At 40.4% G+C, this 20,269-nt stretch overlaps 1 protein-coding gene across 4 annotated transcripts in view; it reads right to left on the bottom strand.

Annotated features, from left to right (window-relative positions):
* LOC124213003 (uncharacterized) overlaps positions 1 to 20,269 on the bottom strand; it is a 42,634-nt gene that overhangs the window by 13,491 nt on the left and 8,874 nt on the right. For 2 of the 4 annotated variants that reach the window (XM_046613756.2, XM_046613757.2), the window contains exon 4: positions 19,388 to 19,500. In XM_046613756.2, coding sequence (XP_046469712.1) covers positions 19,388 to 19,500 — 113 coding nt within the window. Of the gene's footprint in view, positions 1 to 3,680; positions 3,741 to 7,326; positions 7,782 to 19,387; positions 19,501 to 20,269 lie in introns of those variants that run through there. The other 2 variants (XM_046613755.2, XM_069133894.1) reach the window with 2 other exon arrangements.

Genomic DNA, 20,269 nt, shown 5'->3' on the forward strand with positions numbered 1-20,269 from the left:
GCAAAGCAGATCAAAGTGTGGAACGAAAAAAGGCTCGCCTAGTAGCGAAAGGCTATTCCCAATGACCGGGATTAGACTTCCAAAAATCGTTCGCACCAGTCGTAAGACAAAGTTCTGTACGAATCATCGGTGCCATCTCAGCTCAACTAGGACCCACATTATATCAGCTCAACGCCGTGATGGCATATATCAATGGGGACCTGGAAGAAGAAATATTAATGGAACAGCCTGAAGGTTTTATAAAAGCTGAAAACGAAAGGTTTATTCCTTGAATAAAACACTATACGGATTAAAACAATCCGGACGCTAATGCTTCAAGAAATTGGGCCCAAGGTAGAGATTTTGAACTGAAATCAATGAAAACAGGAAAATGTATATATACCACGAAAACCAAAGACATTCATCTTATTGTAGTTATATACATATGTAGATGATCTCGTCGTCGCAGCAAACAGCTACGACGTATACCGAAGCCTGAAAGAAGACTTGAGCAAGAAAGTCAAAATGAAAGATTTCGGAGTTTTACATTACTACCTGGGATTCGAATTTAAACAAGACCAAACGACAAAGTCAGTAGCTATGTCTCAGAAAAAATATACCGAAAGTGGATTGAAAGAGTATGGAATGGAAGAATCAAAACCAATGTCAACATCTGTCGACAGTAATACCAAACTGAGCAAGAACTTGGGACCAACAACCGAGGAAAGAAGCTGCAGAAGTGGCAAATTTGCCTTATCAATCGTTGATCGTATCATTAATGTACCTGGCTATCTCAATAAGGCCGTACATTGCCTACACGATTAGCCTGTTGAGCCAATTCAATTTGAATCCCGGAAAGGCACTTGACGGACAGCGAAACGCGTACTACAAGGAAGCATTAACCATGGCTTAATCTACTCCAAAGATAACAACCTACTGACTGGTCTTGTAGACGCGGATTGGGGAGTAATCGTGGACGACAGAGCATCTTAAACCGGATTTGTCTCTAAACTTGCCGGCGTAGCGACTACCTGGGAGGCAAAGAAACAAAAAACAATTGCCTTGTCTAGCTCCGAGGTAGAATACATGGCTTCAACTGAAGCCGCCAAAGAAACCATGTATCTGCGAAATCTGTTGAAAGAAATTAACTACGTGGACGAAGACTCAGTACCTACGATAGTTCACTGTGACAATCAAGGAGCACAGAAATTGATGAGAAACCCAATATACCACTCACGTACCAAACATTTTGATATAAAGCACCACTACGTAAGGGAAGTATTTAATGATGGAAAATTAGACGATTCTCACTGACCAGATGATAGCCGCCGTCCTGAATAAAGATCTCATTGGGCCTAGCCATCGAAGATGTCTTAACGGATTCAGTCTAGCAGACACTGAACAGAAACCCGCGTTGAGAGGGGGTGTTGTTTCCGCCATAGAAAAGGTGGCACCACGGGTTTGGGAGGGTAAAAAGATTTATAGTATTTACCTAACTTACCTTATTTTATTCTATCTATGTTTCCAGAACGCTACTCATCTTTTATAATATATCAATTATTGTATGGAAAAATATCCAAGAATAAACAAAGCATCCGTACGTAAAACCGAATATTAACAGGACAAAGTTCTATTAAAACTATTTTTAACATGAGACTGACTAAGAAGTGAGGATGGTAACGTTAACATAACAAAACATTTGTAAAAATCATTGCTGCGCAATTTTAGAATATCTTTAAAAGAGTTGGTTTGTTGAAATATGAGAATTAGACCTGTCCTTAAAAAGGGCAAAATCGAATTTTAATGGTCTTACCCCCCAAATTGGTTCGTAATAATTCAAAAAAAATTTCAGAATTTTTAAAAAATTTTCCCTTCATATTTACCCACCGCTAGAAACCCTTACTTTTTCCCATAAGAAAAGCATTGATTTTTCGTGAATCTTAATCTTTTTTTACCGCTGCCCTAATTATTAGCTAAAAAATCGTAAATTCTCAGAAAAAGTTGACAGTTATGTTACCTTTTTGTCGAATTTTTTGGACTTCGATACAAGGATTTTTGGGCTAGATCAATCACATCTTTTGTCCACGTTTTTCGTAGCATACAGAGAATAAAGATGTGATTGATCTAGCCCAAAAATGCTTGTATCGAATTCCAAAAAATTCGACAAAAAGGTAACATAACTGTCAACATTTTCTGAGTATTTACGATTTTTTAGCTGATAATTAGGGCAGCGGTAAAAAAAGATTAAGAATCACGAAAAATCAATGCTTTTCTTATGGGAAAAAGTAAGGCTTCCTAGCGGTGGGTAAATATGGAGGGAAAACTTTTAAAAAATTCTGACATTTTTTTGTTGAATTATCACGAATCAATTTGGGGGGTAAGACCATTAAAATTCGGATTTGGCCTTCTTAAGGACAGGTCTAATGAGTATGTTTCGCTTGCTATGGTTTACTTAATTTCAGACAATACAAAAGGTGCAAAGTAACTTTTTTTTCTAAACGTAAATCGTTACACTAACGTTACTAATTTCATCCTCATTTTTTAACCCCAATGTAAGAGGTTTTACATTAGATGTTATGAAATATTTTAAACTCTTAGCAAGTGAGTAAATGGGGCGGTTAACAGAGAATACAATAAGTCTAACAAGCACACTTTCTTTATGAATCTTCGGTAATCCATAGGCTCTAGGAGTTGCGCCATTGTACGTGGTTATAGATCTATTCGCTTCCTTGTTTATACAGTGCAACCTCTGAATAAGCCCTCTCTAAATAAGTCCGCTTCCCCTAATCTTCGCTCGAGATTTGCCTCCACTACTTCACGCATCGTCATGCATCGTCGCACATCACAGAATCGGGGGCGAACCTCTGAATAAGTACGCCCCTGGAAATTGTGTTTTGGTCTTAATTTATGCTTTGAATAATAGTATAGTAATGAATTAATCTATTGTTAACACCTATTAATATTTATACTGTTTTTAAATTTAGATATATTAATATTAGACAATTTTTTGTGGCGAATTCGGACCGCCGGTGGGGGTAACTCATTTCTCGGAATTATATTCCCCTAACCGCCCGAGCCCGGTCTTATTCGGAGGTTACACTGTATATTTCTTATTCAGCCAACCAGATGAAATTTTTGTTGTGAGGTGCTCGTTAAGTCATATTTACAATTTTATAGCTGTTATTGTCTGAAAGTTGATTGAACATTTTTTGGATGTAGGTATAAAGGTCGAAAGATTACCGAAGTGAGCAATTGGAGCGTTAAGATTGAAACCCCAATACAAACAATAAACTTTATACAATACAATGCGATACATTGCGAAGTTTTTATTTTTGTACCTTGTAGTTTAAAAAGTATTTTCATAAGGGGTCAAAACATGTTACTGGTGAATGTATTCCAAAGTACGATTAAAGACGAGTTCATACACTCAGTTTTTACGATAAAAGTTGTACATAAAATTAAGAGTACGTAAAATAAAAAAAAAATGGCAACAACTAATTCAAGATTCACTTACTTAGATAAATGTTGCAAAAAAATAACTGAAATTACAGACGATTAGTGCTAGAAGTTGGTCGATTTCGCATGTAGTTCCCGATGTACACATTGAACATTTCAACGATGAGAAGCGTTCTCCCAGTGGTATCAATACTGCATGTAAGATTCTTAGGATCCAAGAAGTGGGGTATTTAATAAGACAACACTGATAGAAATAAGTATTTATTCAATTTCTTTGGCCACGAACTGGGTAAATCCTAAAATACCTGAAACAGTGAAAGGGTGTCGATTAGAAATTATCTCACATGTTAGCGTGCGAGACTACAAAACGGTAGCACTTGAATTCAAATCTTAAGCATGTCGAAGACACGGTCTTACGTACAGGTCTGGAAACTGCAATGCTGGAAGCCACGATTATGTATGTCCTTTAGCAAAGGCAAATTTCGGTACTAGCGCGGTTACCAATTATTTATCATTGCGTACCTCAATACTGATTTAAACCGACGGTGGTGGGACAAAGATGGAGAGATAGAAGTATGGCCGACTAGTTCTGTCTTTGTTTAAGCCCCCTGCCCGTACCTGCCCGCACCACCGAAGGTATGATCACAACGAACCTAGTGGTGACTGGTGAACTACCAACGGTTCTTCAATAAGCGACCTACCTCTTCCACTGGAGTTTCCAGACCTGTATGTAAAATCGTGGTCAATGAGGACCTAAGCGGCAGTATGCGAAAAATGTAAAGACCGATCACGTTATTCAGATGCCAAATCGATTAGTTAAAGCTTAAGTTCGGTTCAGCTAGATATAAAGAAGGTTTTCGGCAGTTTTACTTATACCTTGTGCAAATGCGGGTGATTCTATTTGTTACTAATCGATTCCCCCCTTGTCTTGCTTAAGCTTAACTCTTAGCTGACACACCTTACCACAATAACATTGATCGCACGACTAGAACGTTTGAAACCCCAACTACTAAAATGCGTATCACGAGCGAACTACTGGTTATTTTAATTTGCACAAATTACCAGAGAATCTTCAATCTGTTTTTTAAAAGCTTATACAGGTTATTGAAAGAAAATATTAGACATGATAAAAAATGTCAGACGTGGAAAAAAACTTGAAAGCTGAATGTTACGGGTTTGCAAAGGTTTGATTCGACGAGCGGTTATCGAATCACCTCTATACCCACCCAAGATGTTATTTGGGTAATTCGGGTTCGGTCTCGTCGCTGTTCTCAATCCGGAAATGATGAAAGGAGTGATAATGAGATGGAGAAGGTGTACCTTTTGGATGTATAAAGGCTTCATTAAAACTGCGAAATATGTAATTGTGCAGCTAGATGATTTGGAGTATAAATAGATGAAATGATTATTTAGACTGGAACTGAGGTTGAACTTAGAAGTTAGAGTGTAAGTTGATTATACGAACGTTGGAATAGGAATGAAACCGAGGTAAAGAGCATGAGTAGAAGAAAGGTACGCAAATCCAGAATGGTGAGGAATACAATTAGCAGAGTCGGCAAAAAGCAAGTTACGTGAGCCAGAATAAAAATAGGCGGACAGTATTGAGACTATAACGTTACTACAAGGATCGTGGGAGAGTGACGGTATGAGGGAGACGTGTGGCGATACGCTGGACGTAACAGCTCCAAAGAAAGCGACATTTTTTTTCATGTATTTAAATATATTTTTCACGTTTTTCTTGTTTATTCTCATTGGTTTAAAATCAGTATGATGGGTTAATGAATGAGAATGGAGTCGTCTGGGATCCCACAGGGATAACCGCTCGTAGAGACAGTAGTGTATATATGCCGGTTCTAATCCAAAGATGGCGGCGCTCCCCCCTAGTCCCCGCCCCCCCCCCCCCCCCCCGCGACTCACGGCGCACCCTCCCTCACCCCCCCCCCCCCCCCGCGACTCACGGCGCACCCTCTCTCACCCCCCCCCCCCCCCGCGGTCATTTTCGACGGCTATTTCCATAGGATTTGACACACACACACACACACACACACACACACACACACACAAAATAATTCCTGTCGAGACTTGTTTGGCGCCGGAAAGCCGCACATAAATCAGATAGGGTAAAAACTTGCTAGATCTATTGAAAAAATTCCAGGAAATTGCTCTTTGACATGGTGCCGACAATGCACTTAAACCAATCTGGGATAGTGGGGGAGTGGTCCCCATAAAAATTCCTCGCACGATATGCGTGTCGAGACTTGTCCAATGGAAAAATTGTAGTGGGGGTGGGTGGTATATAAAGCGTACGTCTATCGTGATCGTCACTCTGTTCTCATCGTATTCTCATTGTGAACTGTTCTCGCTCGTGAAATAACCTCAAAACGCGATGGATCTAGCAAAAGTTAACCACGTCAGCCGCCTGGAGAATCTGCCAACCAAGAAGATGTCGGAACTCGAAATTGGGGGAGTGTATGACGTCATCGGGTTACGACTCGTCAAAACAAAATTCGGGGTACGTGTTCTGGCGACAATCGATGGAGAATACAACGTCTTCTGACCACCGAGAATCGCAAGAGTTCTACAAGAAGATTCCAGTCAGCTGACTGAAATGTGTAGCGTGGCCGGAGAAAATCGTCTGCAAATGAAATACCTTGGTGGAGAATTCAACAAGTTCGAATTTTCATGCAGTTATGCGCCTTAAATGAACTATGCGATCCCCCTCTACTTCCACAAAATTCATCCACGAGGGGGTAAAAGCGGGTGTGCTGGAGATGGAATAGTCAGTCTTCCACATACAATCCGTCAGTATATAATCGAGCGCAACATTCCCACTCCTCAACATGGCGATGATCCTAGACGTGCAATGTTTTATCGGTCATAACATGAAGTTTGTACCCAAGGAAGTCGCAGTCGTGAATGTAAACGGGTCGGATCTGGATTACATCATTTTCAAGCCGCCCTATGATTTGGCAAGCCTACCACTTGAATGTAGAGCTACCAATGTATGGTTGACGCACAATCACCACGGAATATCATGGAATGCAGGCAACAAATCTCACGAGGATGTGACGAAGATTGTGAGAAAAATGGTTGAAAATGCGTGTTACGTATACGTCAAAGGGGCGGAGAAGAAAGCATGGCTGACGGAGATCGTCGATGGTACAACGAGGGTTATGAATATGGAAGATTTGCATATCATACCCCCTGAAATGGAAAAATTGAGGTATATGGAAGCGGCATCGTGGCACGACGCGAACCATGGATACTCTCCAGCGAATAACCTCCAGCAAGCAGCAGCGCCGGGCTCAATTTGGTATGATGACAACTCTGAATACATCCCGGCATACAATTGCGCCTTTGAAAATGTGCAGCGACTAAGGAGTTGGTATTCGAAGGAGTGTACCAGCTCCCTCGAGAAATCCTTCCGTCTGTACAAAGAATTGGACGGTTTAAGGGGAATGATGTCCGAGGATATAGCTTTTTTACCAAAAGAATTTATCTGCACGTTCGCATCAAACTCCATCAATGATGCGTGGGATAAACTACCAGAGAATATGAAAATGGACCACGCCATCGCAAGGTTCCGCAGATGTAGCATACATTACACACCAGGACCCGATGGCGATATCGTGGATGGGCCGAATCCTCTAATTAAAGACTGTTTAGCTTGCAATCGCGTGTATAGATAATATGGACAATATTTACCAAAATAACAATAGAATTTATTACGATATATACAATTATATTCGCGTTTATATGTAGAATATTCGATAGAATTAATCTCAATTATATCATAGCTTATACATAGAATTAAAAAAATTTACTATTCGATAAAATTATAATCTAGAAATAGGATACATTACAAATGTATATCTTTATAACTTTTACCCATTCTCGTCATACAAAATGTAAATGTTATGAATTTTTACTTGTGAAAAATATATAATCAATAATTATGAATTTAGCGTGGTTTATTCCTCGAAATAATCCATAAAATCATTATCGCTATCCTGTTCGTTAACATTATCATCATCATCGCTATTTTCGACATCTATAATTATTACGATAGTTTCATTCGCCCATTTTTTCTACAATTATTTGCATACATATATCACCGTAATTTATATAATATTAGCTGTTTGGTCTCACTCGAGCAGCTCGCGCATCCTCAACGAGATCCCGAAGCTCCTCCAACGAGAACTCGCGTGTTGCTTCGGAAAAGCCTATAATTATCTCTTCCTCAGCCTCCTCATCCTCGCCCCAATCAACGCTCGACCACTCATCGTCATCATCACTCGAATGAGATGACATTTTTTTCTTTCCAAAATTGATTCGCGATGAAAAGTCTGTAAAAAGAGCAAGCCGAAATAGAAAAGTTGATGCTGCTGCACGCGAAAACTGTTTGGAGGGAATTCCATTTAGAGTCATTGGGGGGCTACTCAGATTTATATTTAAAGACCGATGTTCTTTTGCTTGCCGATATTTTCGAAAATTTCCGCGCTAGCTGCTTCAAAACATACAATTTAGATCCGTTGCACTACTACACTGCACCGGGGCTTGCTTTTGACGCGATGCTCAAGCATACTAATGTAAATTTGCAACTTTTAGACAACCCTGAAATGGTGTTATTTATTGAAAGAGCCATTCGAGGCGGCGTAGCGCAATGTTCTAATCGACACGCTCGGGCCAATAATAGATTCATGGGAACAGATTTTGATCCAAACAAAGCGGAATCGTATCTCATGTATTTTGACATGAATAACCTGTACGGTGCAGCTATGAGCGTGCATTTACCAATCGGTTCGTTCGAGTGGGAGTATCAGCACATCGATATAACGAACCATCCGGACGATTCGCCGATCGGTTACTTTCTGGGGGTAGATTTGGACTACCCTGTAGAACTCCACGAGGATCACAAAGACTTACCTCTTTGTCCCGAACATTTTACTCCCCCAGGTAGTAAAAATGCCAAACTCGCGACCACCCTTCACCCCAAAACAAAGTATATATTGCACTATAGAAATTTGAAGCAGTGTTTGAGTTTAGGATTGAAATTAGCGAAAGTGCATAGAATTTTGAAGTTTGTGCAATCTCCATGGCTCGAGCCTTACATCACGCTCAATACAGACATGCGTAAGCAATCTAGGAATGAATTTGAGAAAAACTTTTACAAACTCATGAATAACGCTGTGTTCGGCAAGACTATGGAGAATGTGCGAAATCATAAAGATGATAAATTGGTTACAAAATGGGAGGGAAAAGGTGGTGCGAGAACGCTTATTGCCCGAGCAAACTTTCACAGCTGCACCGTATTTGACACTGATATGGTTATCATTGAAATGAATCGTGTCAAAGTTCACTTCGCCAAACCTATTTACGTCGGCGCATCAATTCTAGATCTGTCGAAAATCTTTCTCTACGATTTCCACTATAATTATATTAAAACCAACTTTTCGAATAAACAGGCTAAATTGATGTATACCGACACAGACAGCCTTATTTATCAATTCAATGTGCCTAATATCTACGATATCATCAAACGTGATGTAGATACAATGTTTGACACCTCTGACTATCCGCCCGACAATGTGTATGGTATTCCCCTTAAAAACAAAAAACAACTAGGGCTAATGAAGGATGAAAATAATGGTAAAATTATGACAGAGTTTGTGGGACTGCGAGCAAAGCTGTACACATTTACTACGATGGGTGAGGATGGGGAAAAATATGACAGTGGCGTAAAAGTGAGTAAGCGCGCCAAGGGTGTAAGAAATTCATCGATAAATAGCATCACGTTTGATGATTATAAGCGCTGTCTGACGGCTTACCGAGAGTTGACTCTTCCACAGTGTTTAATACGCAGCAAAAAACACGAAGTAAGCACGATCGTACAAAAAAAATTGGCTCTGAGTTGGCAGGATGACAAGCGGCAATTGATACCTGGACAGACCGACACCGTACCTTGGGGGTTTGTCCCAGCCCCCCAATAGCTATAGGATAAACTTTAGACATAGAATTGATGTAAATATTTGATGTTTGACGCCTCGAACGATCCACCATCGGGCGGAAACGTTTCACCATCAATACGATATTTAATGGATTTAAAGTTTCAAAATGCGAATTCATATACTCAACAATTGTTTATTTATTTATTATTAATATATCAAGCAATTATTCATATTTATTCGTTTACCACGAGAAAAGTTTTCAGAAAATGAAAAAAAATTTTCAGGAAACGAAAAAAACTTTTCAGAAAATGAAAAAAACTTTTCAGAAAACGAAAAAAAGTTTTCAGAAAATGAAAAAAAGTTTTCAGAAAATGAAAAAAAGTTTTCAGAAAACGAAAAAAAGTTTTCAGAATATGAAAAAAAGTTTTCCAAAAAATAAAATGTGTAATAATCGTACGGCAAAATTGCATATTATCATTATTATTATCATTATTATTATCATTATTATTATTATTATTATTTTCGTAGTACAGAGTATGGCATATGTGCGCACAAAGGAGATAAAATGTGGAAATATTTGTATATTCAAAACCTTTTATTGTAATTCGGAAAATACATACAAATTATCTTACATGTCTGTTTTATTTATCCAACTATTGTGCGAACTATCAAAACCCAACCACTTCACATAGAACAGATTCCCCCGCTTGCGTAATACTTTCTCCACAAGGTAGCCGTTGGGATATTTCACTTTGGCGAGCTCTTCCTCGTAGAAGCCCCCCTCGATGGGATGATCTTGATAATCGGTAAGTTTGTAGGTGGGTGGATTGGTATTTTTCACCTCACTCACGGTGAATATTTCAGTCGTCCAATTGGGTGTATAGCCTTTTTCAAATACATTCTTGTACTTGCTGATTCGAACTCGATCGCCTACACTGAATTTCCGCGCTCGATCACTTCGTTTGATTTTTTGAGGCTTGTACACGCTACGATACAGCTGTTTTTCATTCTCCGTGCTAACATCCACCGGTTTCATCCGAATCGTGCGATGTTTGGTGTTGTTGTAGGACTTCATTAAATCATCCAAAATATTAATCCACTCGTACGATCCTTGGAGAGTAAACCGCTTCCACATTTTATTCTTCAATGTTCGATTGAAACGTTCGCATATCGACGCCTTCAAGTTGCTAAATGTCGAATACATGTTGATATTGTGATGCTTCACGAGGGCTTTGAATTCGCTGTTGTAAAATTCTTTGCCTCGATCAACGTGCAGATGTGTAGGTATACGACTCTGGATCAGTACAGATTTCATGGCAGCGGCAACATCTTTCCCACTCTTGGACTTTATCGGCACCGCCCACGCGTACTTGGAAAATATATCGATGATTGTTAGTAGGTATTTGTATCCCTTGTTGCACAAGCTGTATGCGGTCATATCGACGAGATCAGCTTGCCAGGTCTCATCCAGTCCGCGTACATCTACGAATCGGCGCGGATAGTTGCGTCGAGCCTGTCTGTGAAGTTCGGCAGCTATTGCAGTCTTCATTGTTCCCAACTCTTCACCTATCAATTTTTCGAATTGCTGTCCAACCACTCTGGTTCCTCAATCGATACTAATTCCCTGCTGGTCTGTCCCAACGTTGGTGTTGCCTGCTCCCCAATATGTTTGATGCGATTCAACGTATTTTCAATGATTTTGTTATTTATGCGTAGCTGTTTCAACTCCTCGTTGTGATTATGCGCGAAACTCTCAAAATTTGATTGAAAAGTATCCACAATATCCACAGCCATAGACTGTAAAGCAGTATTGAGAACTTTTAAGGAAACGGCGTCGGTGACGTGCTGCGGATCACCTATGTTACACAATCGTTTACCGTCCAAATCATACTGATTGTCGCTGGTGATTTTGAATCCAACACCCGGAGGCCCTCGAATAAATTTTTTACCCCCACCACGCTCCGAGTGTCGCCCGAATATGTCTATGCTCATCACTGGACGGTCACTGAACAAATGATGATTTTATGTTTACACGCCGCTAATAAACGATTCCAGCCTCACGCAACTCCTCAATAATGAAGACTATTTCGTTGGAATGGCTGGTATTGCCTGCAGCCTGTGACGCCATAAGCAGCCGGAGACGATCTACAATTTCATTTGGATCATCCCAGTAGACGTAATCGACATCTTGCCCCTTCTTTCGCGCAATCTTATAGTCGGGTAAGCCTTTACCTGATTTTTTCGGCGAGCCAACATGTTGTGCAATGAAATTTCTATACTTTGCACTTTTTAAATCATCTCGAAGGCTTCCATCGGCTTGGTAACGTTTTCGATGCGCATTTGTCGTCGTTACAATTTTTATATAATTATTCTTGTCCGCGTCATTTACAACCGATGCATCGGGTGATTTTTTAAACAGTAGTTCGAGTAATCCAGGTGTTCTGTCATAACTTTTATTCCCCACATTGACCAGATTATCAGTGAAATTGATCGGCGTATCGCCAATCATCATACCGCTTGTCAACTTTCGAACGCCGTATGTAGTATCCAAATCCCTCTTTTTACTTGAGCTGAACATTTTCAAATATTGTGCTGTGGAATCCGTTGTTTTCTTCACCGGTGTACTTGTAGTAGAAATTTCACCAAACTTCAGTGTTTTATCATTTGCATCCATGAAATTCCCCACATCCATATCCTCATCCTCCTCATCATCATCATCATCATCATCATCATCATCATCATCCCCGGCACTCTCGTCATCTTTTTCCTCTTCTTTTTTCATTGTCACATCCGGTAGTTCCGTTTTAATTTCACGTTTAATATGCTGCTGTCTTGAGGTATCAACCAATTTTTGCAGCGATGTTACTAAAGGCTTGAATACCTCTCCCATAACCTGTTCGGTCGTGTCCTTGTCCAACTTGAGCATCTTATGCTTCAGCCGTATGACATCGGATGCTTTTGATATTTCACTCAATGTATCGCTATGCTTACGAATCTTGGCACTCTCCATGTTGCAGGCTCGATTGTTGCAACGAAACTGTGCAAGTTTATGTTAGTTTATGCTTATAAAGCAGTCAAACCCCTTCCTATATCGCCCCCCATTGATTTCGCTATCCTTGTCAATTACGGTAAAACTGTAATTGTCATCATCCCAGCATGCCGAGCACAAGTCTTTAAATTGCTGATACGTCATGTCCGTGTTCACATGATCGTTGTAGATATGTTTCAGATTCATGTCATCCTGCCGAAATAGCACCAATAAGTTTGCATTGTCACGCACTAGGTGTTTTGGAATGCGCGCGTACGTTTGACTTAGATAAAAGCTATCGATATCGCAATGCCTGCCCATGCTGAAGTATGCTCTGATATTATCCTGCTTTTCACAAGCCACATCGTCGAAAATCATAATAGAGTTGGGGCGAGCATCTTCCGGTTTTACAACCTCATCGTTCTCGTGAAACGGGAAATAACCCACTCCCTGCACAGGTTCTAGTAACTTTTGCAAAAATTGATACTTTGGTTGGATGAGAGATTTCGAATAGACGTAGACATTTTCGAATCGCAATCCATTGCCGTGGGTGATGAGTGCGAGAAGAGCGTTAGTTTTACCGCAATTGGATGGCCCGCAAAAAATTGCTCTCACGGTATTTGGCAGCAATTTTCCATGTCGTTTTTCTATCTTCCTCTTACCACGTCGAACCATTTTATCGAAATTTGCGATAGGTAGTTTATCGGGCTGATCTTGAAATCTCATGATGCTTCGTTAGCATGACAACGAAAACTGAGATGACGGTATATAAATTCCGCCTTTTATAGAAGTCGCGTTAGTTGTTGCCTGACTATGAGGATGTGCACACGGAAAAAACGCGGTGGTGGTTTGTTAAGTAAAATCATCAATCATCTCCCAGTTGAATTGCATGTGCCAGGGTATCAGTACTGCGGACCTGGAACGAAATTGGCCAAGAGGTTGGCTCGTGGAGATTTGGGGATCAATCCGTTGGATGCCGCGTGTAAAGACCACGACATTGCATACGCAAAGAATCGCGATACCGCAGCGAGAAATCTTGCCGACAAAGCGCTCGCTGAGAAGGCGTGGAATCGCGTCTTGGCCAAGGACGCTAGTGTGAGTGAAAAGGCGGTAGCCTGGGGAGTCACCAACACCATGAAAGCTAAATCTAAACTCGGAATGGGCTTAGCTGCAAAGCGGTCGAAACTTGGAGTGGCTGCGAAGAAGAAATCTGGAACTGACGGGAAGAGTAAACAGCGGAAAAGAACTGTGAATCTTAAATCCATCATCACGGCAGCAAAGGTCGCCATGCGACCGGGTTATAAAGCCGTCGAGTCGGCGTTGGCGGGTGCTCGTGCGGCCGCGCGTGGGACTGGGAAGAATATTCGTATGCCTCGCGTTATACCAGTGCCTGATAAAATTGGCGGCATTCTACCGTTTCTCATTCCAATTCTGGCCGGTCTAAGCGCTACTGGGGCTCTTGCGGGTGGTGCTGCGGGTATAGCTAAAGCTGTCAACGAAGCTAGTGTCAACAAACATCAGTTGAAAGAGGCCAAACGGCACAGTGCAACAATGGAGGCGATTGCTTTGGGTAAGGGATTATACCTGCGACCCTACCGCAGCGGAATGGGCCTGTACTTACGTCCGGCAAAAAACTAGTAAAGCTGCCACACCGAGCTCTCACCAACATTGATTTACGCAACTATGCTAAAAATATGAAAATTTCGCATTTTCGAGGTGTGTTCATGCGGAATGATCTGCCGAAATCAGGACCAAAAATGCGAGAATCCGCAATTATTAATCTTGATGATAAAAACGGTCCAGGGACACATTGGGTTGCGTACAAGAAAAATGGTGACCATGTTGTGTATTTCGATAGTTTCGGTGATTTGAAACCGCCTAAGGACTTGATGAGGTATCTCGGTGTTGGCAGCGTTGAATACAATCATAAGAGGTATCAAGAATATGATACTGTGATTTGCGGCCACTTGTGTCTCAAATTTCTCAGCGAACAACTATAAAAAGACAGGTGTTACATGAGCAAGCATTAGTCATGCCGGAATCGTTGACGTTAACACTGTCAGGCACATCCTCCGTGCTGGAGGCTCAATATTTCCCCCCAATCGAGTTATCACCAGAGAAGAACTATGTTCTCGGACTCGTCGAGTTCCTGACATTCAATTCAATACCCAATATTCATGAGAGGTGTAATAAATTTTACCTGAAACGAGCGGACAACAGCAGAGAGAGCATCGCGATACCCACGGGATGCTATGAAATTGAGGATATTGAAAATTTTCTACATAAGGAGCTACCCTCCGACATCACCCTCAGTCTGACAGCTAACAACAACGAGCTGAACAGTGAAGTCACATGCAATCATGTGGTAGACTTTAAGCCCAAAGATTCGATCGGCCGATTATTGGGATTTAAGGCGGTTGAGCTATCACGAAACGTTACTCATAAATCTGAATTACCCGTAGCCATACTGAAGGTTAATACTTTACGCGTTGAGTGTAGCATAACCACAGGGGCGTACATAAACGGGCATCGAGCTCACACGATTCACGAATTTTTCCCAACCGTTCCATCCGGATATAAGATTGTCGAAGTGCCTACCAACGTCATTTACCTGCCAATCGCCGTACAGTCGATACATCATTTACAGCTGAGAATAGTCGATCAAGACGACAAGCTGATTAATTTTTGCGGCGGAACGATTACTGTACGTTTACACGTGAAATCACTCAAATAATGGGAATCGTGTTTGAGACGAGAAAGTTGGGCAAAAGTTATAAAACTCAAACGTCATGGCCAAAAATCGTCAGTCGCCCGACACCTCTGACAACCTTTACACCGCCTACGAGACTGACACCTCTGAACGTTCGCTTTCTCCAGAGCCTAGGTCTTCGATTACGTGGAAATTTTGGAAAATAAAAATTCGTGTTCGCTGCATCCTGTGTGTGTTACCATGGAAGAAATAATAAGAATACAGAAACCTGTGGTATTCGACGAATCGATCGCGCACTCTGAGATTCATGCTCATCAACCGTTTGCATCATCCACCTTCCAGAACAACGATGAAATCCATATTGTTGTTCAACATCAAGACTTGTGTCTACTGCCCAGTAAAAGCTCTCTACACATTCACGGAAAAATCACAAAGGATGATGGTGTGGCTGCGGTGACGGTTACGAAATTGATCAATATGGCCGTTTGTCATTTGTTTGAGGAAGTTCGCTACGAGTTGAACGGTGTGGAGATTGATCGGAATAAAAATGTTGGCATCACCAGCACTATGAAGGGTTACGTATCCTTGACTCCAGGCCAGCAATATAGTCTGGAGAATACCGGGTGGTTGAGTGCGGATAAGGACCTAACCGATGCCGCTGGAAATTTCGATGTTGTCTTGCCGTTAAATTATGTGCTAGGCTTCGCCGAAGATTATCGTCGAGTCATCGTCAACGCTAAACACGAGTTAATTCTCACACGTTCCAACACTGATTTAAATGCCGTGATTCAGAGCTCGGCGACGGAAAACTTTAAAATCACCCTGAATAAAATCGAGTGGTTGTTGCCCTACATCAAACTGGCAGATAAACCGAAAATCCAGCTACTCAACTACATCGCCAAGGATCCGGCCATATCCATGAGTTTTCGTTCTTGGGAAACGTACGTGTATCCGATGCTCCCATCAACAACGCGGCATATATGGTCAGTCAAGACATCGACGCAGCTTGAGAAGCCGAGATATGTCGTTCTAGGATTTCAAACTGCAAGGAGAAACGAGCCGCTGAAAAATGCTGGCGTATTTGATCATTGTCGGATCAGAGATGTAAAACTCTTCCTCAACTCACAGTGCTATCCCTACGGAAATATGAATATTGATATATACAATAATCAATACGAATTATTTTGTGTGTGTGTGTGTGTGTGTGTGTGTCAAATCCTATGGGAATAGCCGCCGAAAATGACCGGGGGGGGGGGGGGGTGCGCCGTGAGTCGCGGGGGGGGGGGGGGGGGGGGTGAGAGAGGGTGCGCCTTGAGTCGCGGGGGGGGGGGGGGGGGCTAGGGGGGAGCTAGGGGGGAACTAGGGGGGAGCGCCGCCATCTTTGGATTAGAACCGACATATATACACTACTAGAGACATACCCGATCGGGTACAGCGGGTGTTTGGTAGTGATTGTCAGATTATTTTTATTATGAAAGACAACTGCAAATTTCAAAACATTTCTTCCCCATTTAATGGAATACTCCGATCTCGATTTTAAACAGTACATAAAATTTTCACAGTGCTTTGCCTCGATGGTACTAAGGTGTGACTCTGAAACTGACATACCGGAACATTACGTGGATGCGCGACATAAGAGACCGTGAGGATTCAAGTGTGTTAACATCGAAAGTTGTTAGAACAATTTTCTACGTGGAGTTCATGAGGTTGGATGAAGGGACATTAGTTTCTTATTTTCCTCAAGTATTTCCACGAACCCGACAAGTTCAAAAAGACCCGCCGAGTGGGTACTAATCACTACAAATTTTTCACTTGATCTCTGCATCTTCGTTTTTAACATTCATCTTGATTGTCACGAACATGAGTAACACGTATAATCAATATACCAACATTTGAATGATATGCTTGGCAATGAAGTTCGATTTCAATACTTTTTGTACATCAAGGATGCCAAGGATGTTCACAACTCCACTGTACTTGGGGCGACATTTTTGCACCTGACGTGCTTCTGAAAGAATTTCCTTTTTTTTTCTTTGTACATTTCGATGACACATTTTGATAATGTAAATAGATTTTCTAATCGAGACTAACGTATATTTTTCAATTCTCACCATAACTAGGAAAATGAAAGTACTAGGGGTCTAAAATATGAGTTTTGATAGTTCCTCGAGTTCACTGTTGAAATACCTGGAGTACGCATTAATGATGAGAGAGCACTTGTGGTACAGAAAGGTTTTGAGATGCATCACTATACTACACTGACGAGAATCACGTACTAAACTAATATCAATATAGACATTAAAGCATTGAGATTTCAGTGCAGATCTTATGTTTTATATGTATGTATAATTATAACGGATGTCACCGCGAAGAACAAAACTGAATACTAATTATAAGACATTTGGTAGTAATATTTATACATGGGGCAATGGACGGAAGCAAAAATTGCAAGTTTTAAGTTCCCTAATCGAGTGGAACTTTTCAAAGTTCCCAGGGCAGCGAAATCTTACATTTACTTGCTCTAAAACGGCATCTAATCATGTTGGGCATGCCGAGGTTCATTCTTCATTTATGGTCGGAGAGTTGGTGACAAATTTTGAGTACTGATTTGATACCACTAGCAGTAATGCGTAATAGTACCGTCTATGATATTTGTATAGGGAATAGCCAGTCTGGCTGGCTGTCGCAAGTGGACCAGGTACTGCGCAAGGTGACAGGTACAAAATACGTGTTAAAAAATATTATTGATTCACAATGAAATTACAAACATTATAATTTACAATCAATTATAGACATAATATATTTACCCCAGACCATTTGAGTGGGATCACGTGGAACCAGACTACCCTAATGAATATTTTCACAATATGAAAAAAAAAATATTTTTGATCAGCGCTGAAATTTTAATAGCGTGTTAAGTAAAATATTTTAATAATAATTCCAAAAAGCCAGACCGCTTAGGTGGTGTTAAAAAACTGCCAGACGCGATATAAAACATTCCATGGGCTAGAGTGAGAAAGGCTACGGGAAAGAACGAATGTGAGAGAGAGCGTTTATCTGCAGCTCCTTAGAGCCATGACATGCAGCGCTTTTTTTTTACTCCAAAACTTTCAGGCCTGATAGATGAGCGTCAGTACAGTTAGTACATTTGCTCAAACCACGTAAACGCTCAGAGCCAATGAAAGCGCTGCATATCATGGCCCTAAGGAGCTGCAGATAAACGCTCTCTCTCACATTCATTTTTTCCCGTAACCCCTTTTCACTCTAGCTCATGGAATGTTTTTTATCGCGTCAGGCAGTTTTTTAAAACCAAGAGAACGGCTGACTCTTTGGAATTATTATTAAAAAATTTTACTTAACACACTATTAAAATTTCAGCGCGCATCAAAAATATTTATTTCATATGGTGAAAATACTCATTGGGATAGTCTGGTTCCACGTCACCCCACTCAAATGGTTATGGGGTGAATAAATTGTTTATAATTGATTAGAAATTATAATGTTTGTAATATCACTGTGAATCAATAATATTTTTTAACACATAATTTTTACCCAACTCTCACCTTGCGCAGTACCTGGTCTACCTGCTACAGCCAGTCAGACTGGCCATTCCCTATTTAACTATCATAGACGGTACTATTATGCATTACTGCTAGTTGAATCGAATCCGTAGTCGAAATTAGTCACCAGCTCTTGGACTATTACTGAAAACGCTCGCCAAGTGGTAGACTCTAGTATTTTTACTTCGTCCCCCATTCTTCATTACTCGTGTTGATTATTTATTTTTGCAAAGAAATCACGTATTTGGCAATAAGGATTGAATTCAATATTTTTATACTTAAAGGTAATTTTGACATTATTTTTATAGTTATTTTTCTAAATAGATATTTGTGAATTATTATTTGGGTGGTTTCTAAGTTATGAATTATGTTTTTGTTGATAGTATCTACTCTAATATGATTGGCGTGAGATGCGTGCACCAGACGCATTTTTTGGGGATTTTAATTTTTTTTCTCGCCAAAATAGTCCTTGTTATCATAAAAATAGTCATAAATCTGAATTCAACGGTGAAAGGAATTGAGTCGATTCACGCAAATAGCTAACCATCAACTCGACGATGAACGATCATGATCCGAAACACGCTTCGTGGAAACGTGTAGTTAAGAGTCATTTTACAAACAAAAATCTCCACAAAAATATTTACGCGCCACTTTCTTGAAAGAAAATTCCGAAATTAAGGTATGATTTTAAATATTTTTCACCTACCATCGATTTTGGCCTGTGTATTCTTGTGCTGCTCAAACGCCGTTATCAAATTCACAATCGTTTTCTCCTTCTTGCAGTCCAAACTTCTTAACGAGGCATTTATGAAGCTATACCTAATTTTTCCGTATTAGGAAAAATATTTTCCGAAAAAATTGGACCAAGTTGCAATTTTTTAAATATATTTCTATAGCAGGCATTCCACGAGGTATCGAACCAGGCTGGAGTCCGATTGATTGCAACATTTTTCACGTAAAAGCACTTGCCGAAAAACAAACCCATCATTTTCGAACACTGTTTTCAACCAATCCCATTTGAGATACGATTAACCCTTTGCGGTACAGCGCCTCATATACATTTTTTTGAATCGATTCTTTAAGATTTATATTCAATTTTTGGAATATGGCTGTCTTTTTTTTGCATGATTGGACTTCTGACATGTAAATATTGAAGTTTTAACAGGGATTATTATGATTCCGCGAATATAGTGAGCGCTATAAATAAACAAAGTGATTATGACTAGAAAAGTAAAACTCTGCAATCTTAGGTTTTTGAGGTCGCTAAAAACGAATCTGAAGTCAAAATTTCACAATTCAAAATAGCGGATCCAATATGGCAGACTGAAAATACAAAAATTGAACCGATTCGCTTGGAATATGTTATCCGTGAGTTTTTGAGCCCGCTGAAAACGAATCCGATGTCAGAATTTAAAAACTTAAGATGACGGATCCAGTATAGTGAACTGAAAACATAAAAATTAATTCTATGCGCTCATATTAGATCCGCCCTTTTGAATTTTGAAAATTTCTCAGATCTGACCCCATTTTTGAAATCAACGGCCTCGAGAACCTAGGTACCCAGTTTCAAGGACTTTGACTGATAGGA

The sequence above is a fragment of the Neodiprion pinetum genome, chromosome 2, assembly GCF_021155775.2.
Source record: "Neodiprion pinetum isolate iyNeoPine1 chromosome 2, iyNeoPine1.2, whole genome shotgun sequence".
In the NCBI taxonomy this organism is placed as follows: domain Eukaryota; kingdom Metazoa; phylum Arthropoda; class Insecta; order Hymenoptera; family Diprionidae; genus Neodiprion; species Neodiprion pinetum.